Consider the following 1,709-nt stretch of genomic DNA (forward strand, 5'->3'; position numbering starts at 1 on the left):
CAGCTAGGGTTTTGGGGAGCCCAGGTAGAGAGGTTTAAATATCTTTTCAGCTTCGATCTTGGCTGCCCACGCAGGGTCACGTGGAGCAGCGAAGACCATTCGATCACGCTTGATGGGGAACTATTCTGAACCGTCCAATTGGAGACACGCGAGCCATTCGATCAAGCCTATTCGAGGAATCAATCTTGATAGTTCACGCACGCAGGAGTGGCCCTGAGTCATTCAATCGGTCTGGCACGCAGATCGCTAGCATGGTTTCCCGCGTGGAACCGTGCTGGTGTGTCTATCACATGGCACACAACAATTTGTCGTGTTGCTGATGTGAGTGTCCTACATGGTCGCATTTCTTTTTTTTTATGATTTGGCACTTGTTTATCAACTTTTCTTTCAAATATACCCTTTCCTTATTTACAGTTTGGCTCTGACTTTTAAAAATTATTTCAAACGCGTCTAAAATGCATATAACTCAAAAATTCTAAAAAAACCAAAAGTAACAATTTTCATAGTTATTATTTAGAATAAATTTTGTAATCCCGAGCCTAAATTTCAGGTTCAAAATATTACAACTCTCCTCCCTAAGAAAATTTAGTCTATCAAATTGTTGCCCTCCCCCTAGTTGAACAATTGAGGATATCGGGTCCTGAAGTCTGATTCCAACTCCCAGGTGGCCTTGTCCTGCAAATGATTTTCTCAGAGGACCTTGATAAAAGAAATTTCTCTGTTGCGAAACACTCTGCTTTTTCGGTCTAAAATACTAACCGATACCTCCTCGTAAGATAAATCCTCCTGAAGTGGAAGTGACTTATAAGACAAGACATGTAAGGGGTCAGTGTTATACTTGTGTAACATTAACATATGGAAGACGTTATGGACTTTAGATAGTTCTAGAGGTAGTGCTAGTCTGTAGGCGGATACCCCAATCCTGTCCAAAATCTCAAATGGTCCGATGAATTGGGGGTTAAACTTTCCCCTCTTCCCAAACCTGATGATACCCTCAAAAGGGGTGATCTTGACGAACATTCAATCACCTTTCTCAAATTTTAAATCTCTCATTCGGGTGTCTATATAACGTTTCTGTCTACTCTGAGCCGTTTGATTGTTTTTCATGATCTTAATATCTTCACTGTGGTCTCATCTACAAGATTTGGGCCGATCAATTTTTTGTCGCCCACCTCTTCCCAACAGATCGGTGATATATAAGATTGGCCATACAATGCCTCATACGGAGCCATACTAATACTTGTCTGATAATTGTTATTGTAGGCGAACTCTACCAGGGGTAGGTGGTCATCCAAGTGCCATCCGAAATCTAAAACACAAAGCCTGAACATATCCTCAAGTGTGTGAATAGTTCGCTCTAATTGTCCATTTATCTCAGGGTGGAATGTTGTGCTAAGAGATAATTTCGTCCCTATTGATCATTAAAAACTTGTTTAAAACCAAGAGGTGAACTTGGAGTCTCAGTCCGATACCACTGTCACCAGAACTCAGTGTAGTCTAACTATCTCTCGAATATAGATTCTAGCTAACTTGTTCAAGGGATTAGTCATTTTGATAGCCAGGAAATAAGAGGACTTAGCGAGTAAGTCAACAATCACCCAGATCGCATCATATCCCGAGCGTGCCTTAAGCAACCCTATTATAAAGTCTATGGTGATATGTTCTCATTTCCACTCTAGCATTGGTAATGACTGAAGTAGCTCGTATGG

At 41.1% G+C, this 1,709-nt stretch overlaps 1 protein-coding gene across 1 annotated transcript; it reads right to left on the minus strand.

Annotated features, from left to right (window-relative positions):
- Positions 1-612: 612 nt before the first annotated feature.
- On the minus strand, positions 613-1,020 carry LOC148253300 (uncharacterized). Its single transcript, XM_088223318.1, has 2 exons — positions 760-1,020; positions 613-675 (listed from the first exon to the last, which is right to left on the minus strand). The coding sequence occupies exons 1-2, from the start codon at positions 1,018-1,020 to the stop codon at positions 613-615; spliced, it is 324 nt and encodes a 107-aa protein (XP_088079444.1).
- Between the last annotated feature and the right edge of the window lie 689 nt (positions 1,021-1,709).

This window comes from Carica papaya, chromosome 6, assembly GCF_054855325.1.
Source record: "Carica papaya isolate Zhongbai chromosome 6, ASM5485532v1, whole genome shotgun sequence".
Taxonomy (NCBI): domain Eukaryota; kingdom Viridiplantae; phylum Streptophyta; class Magnoliopsida; order Brassicales; family Caricaceae; genus Carica; species Carica papaya.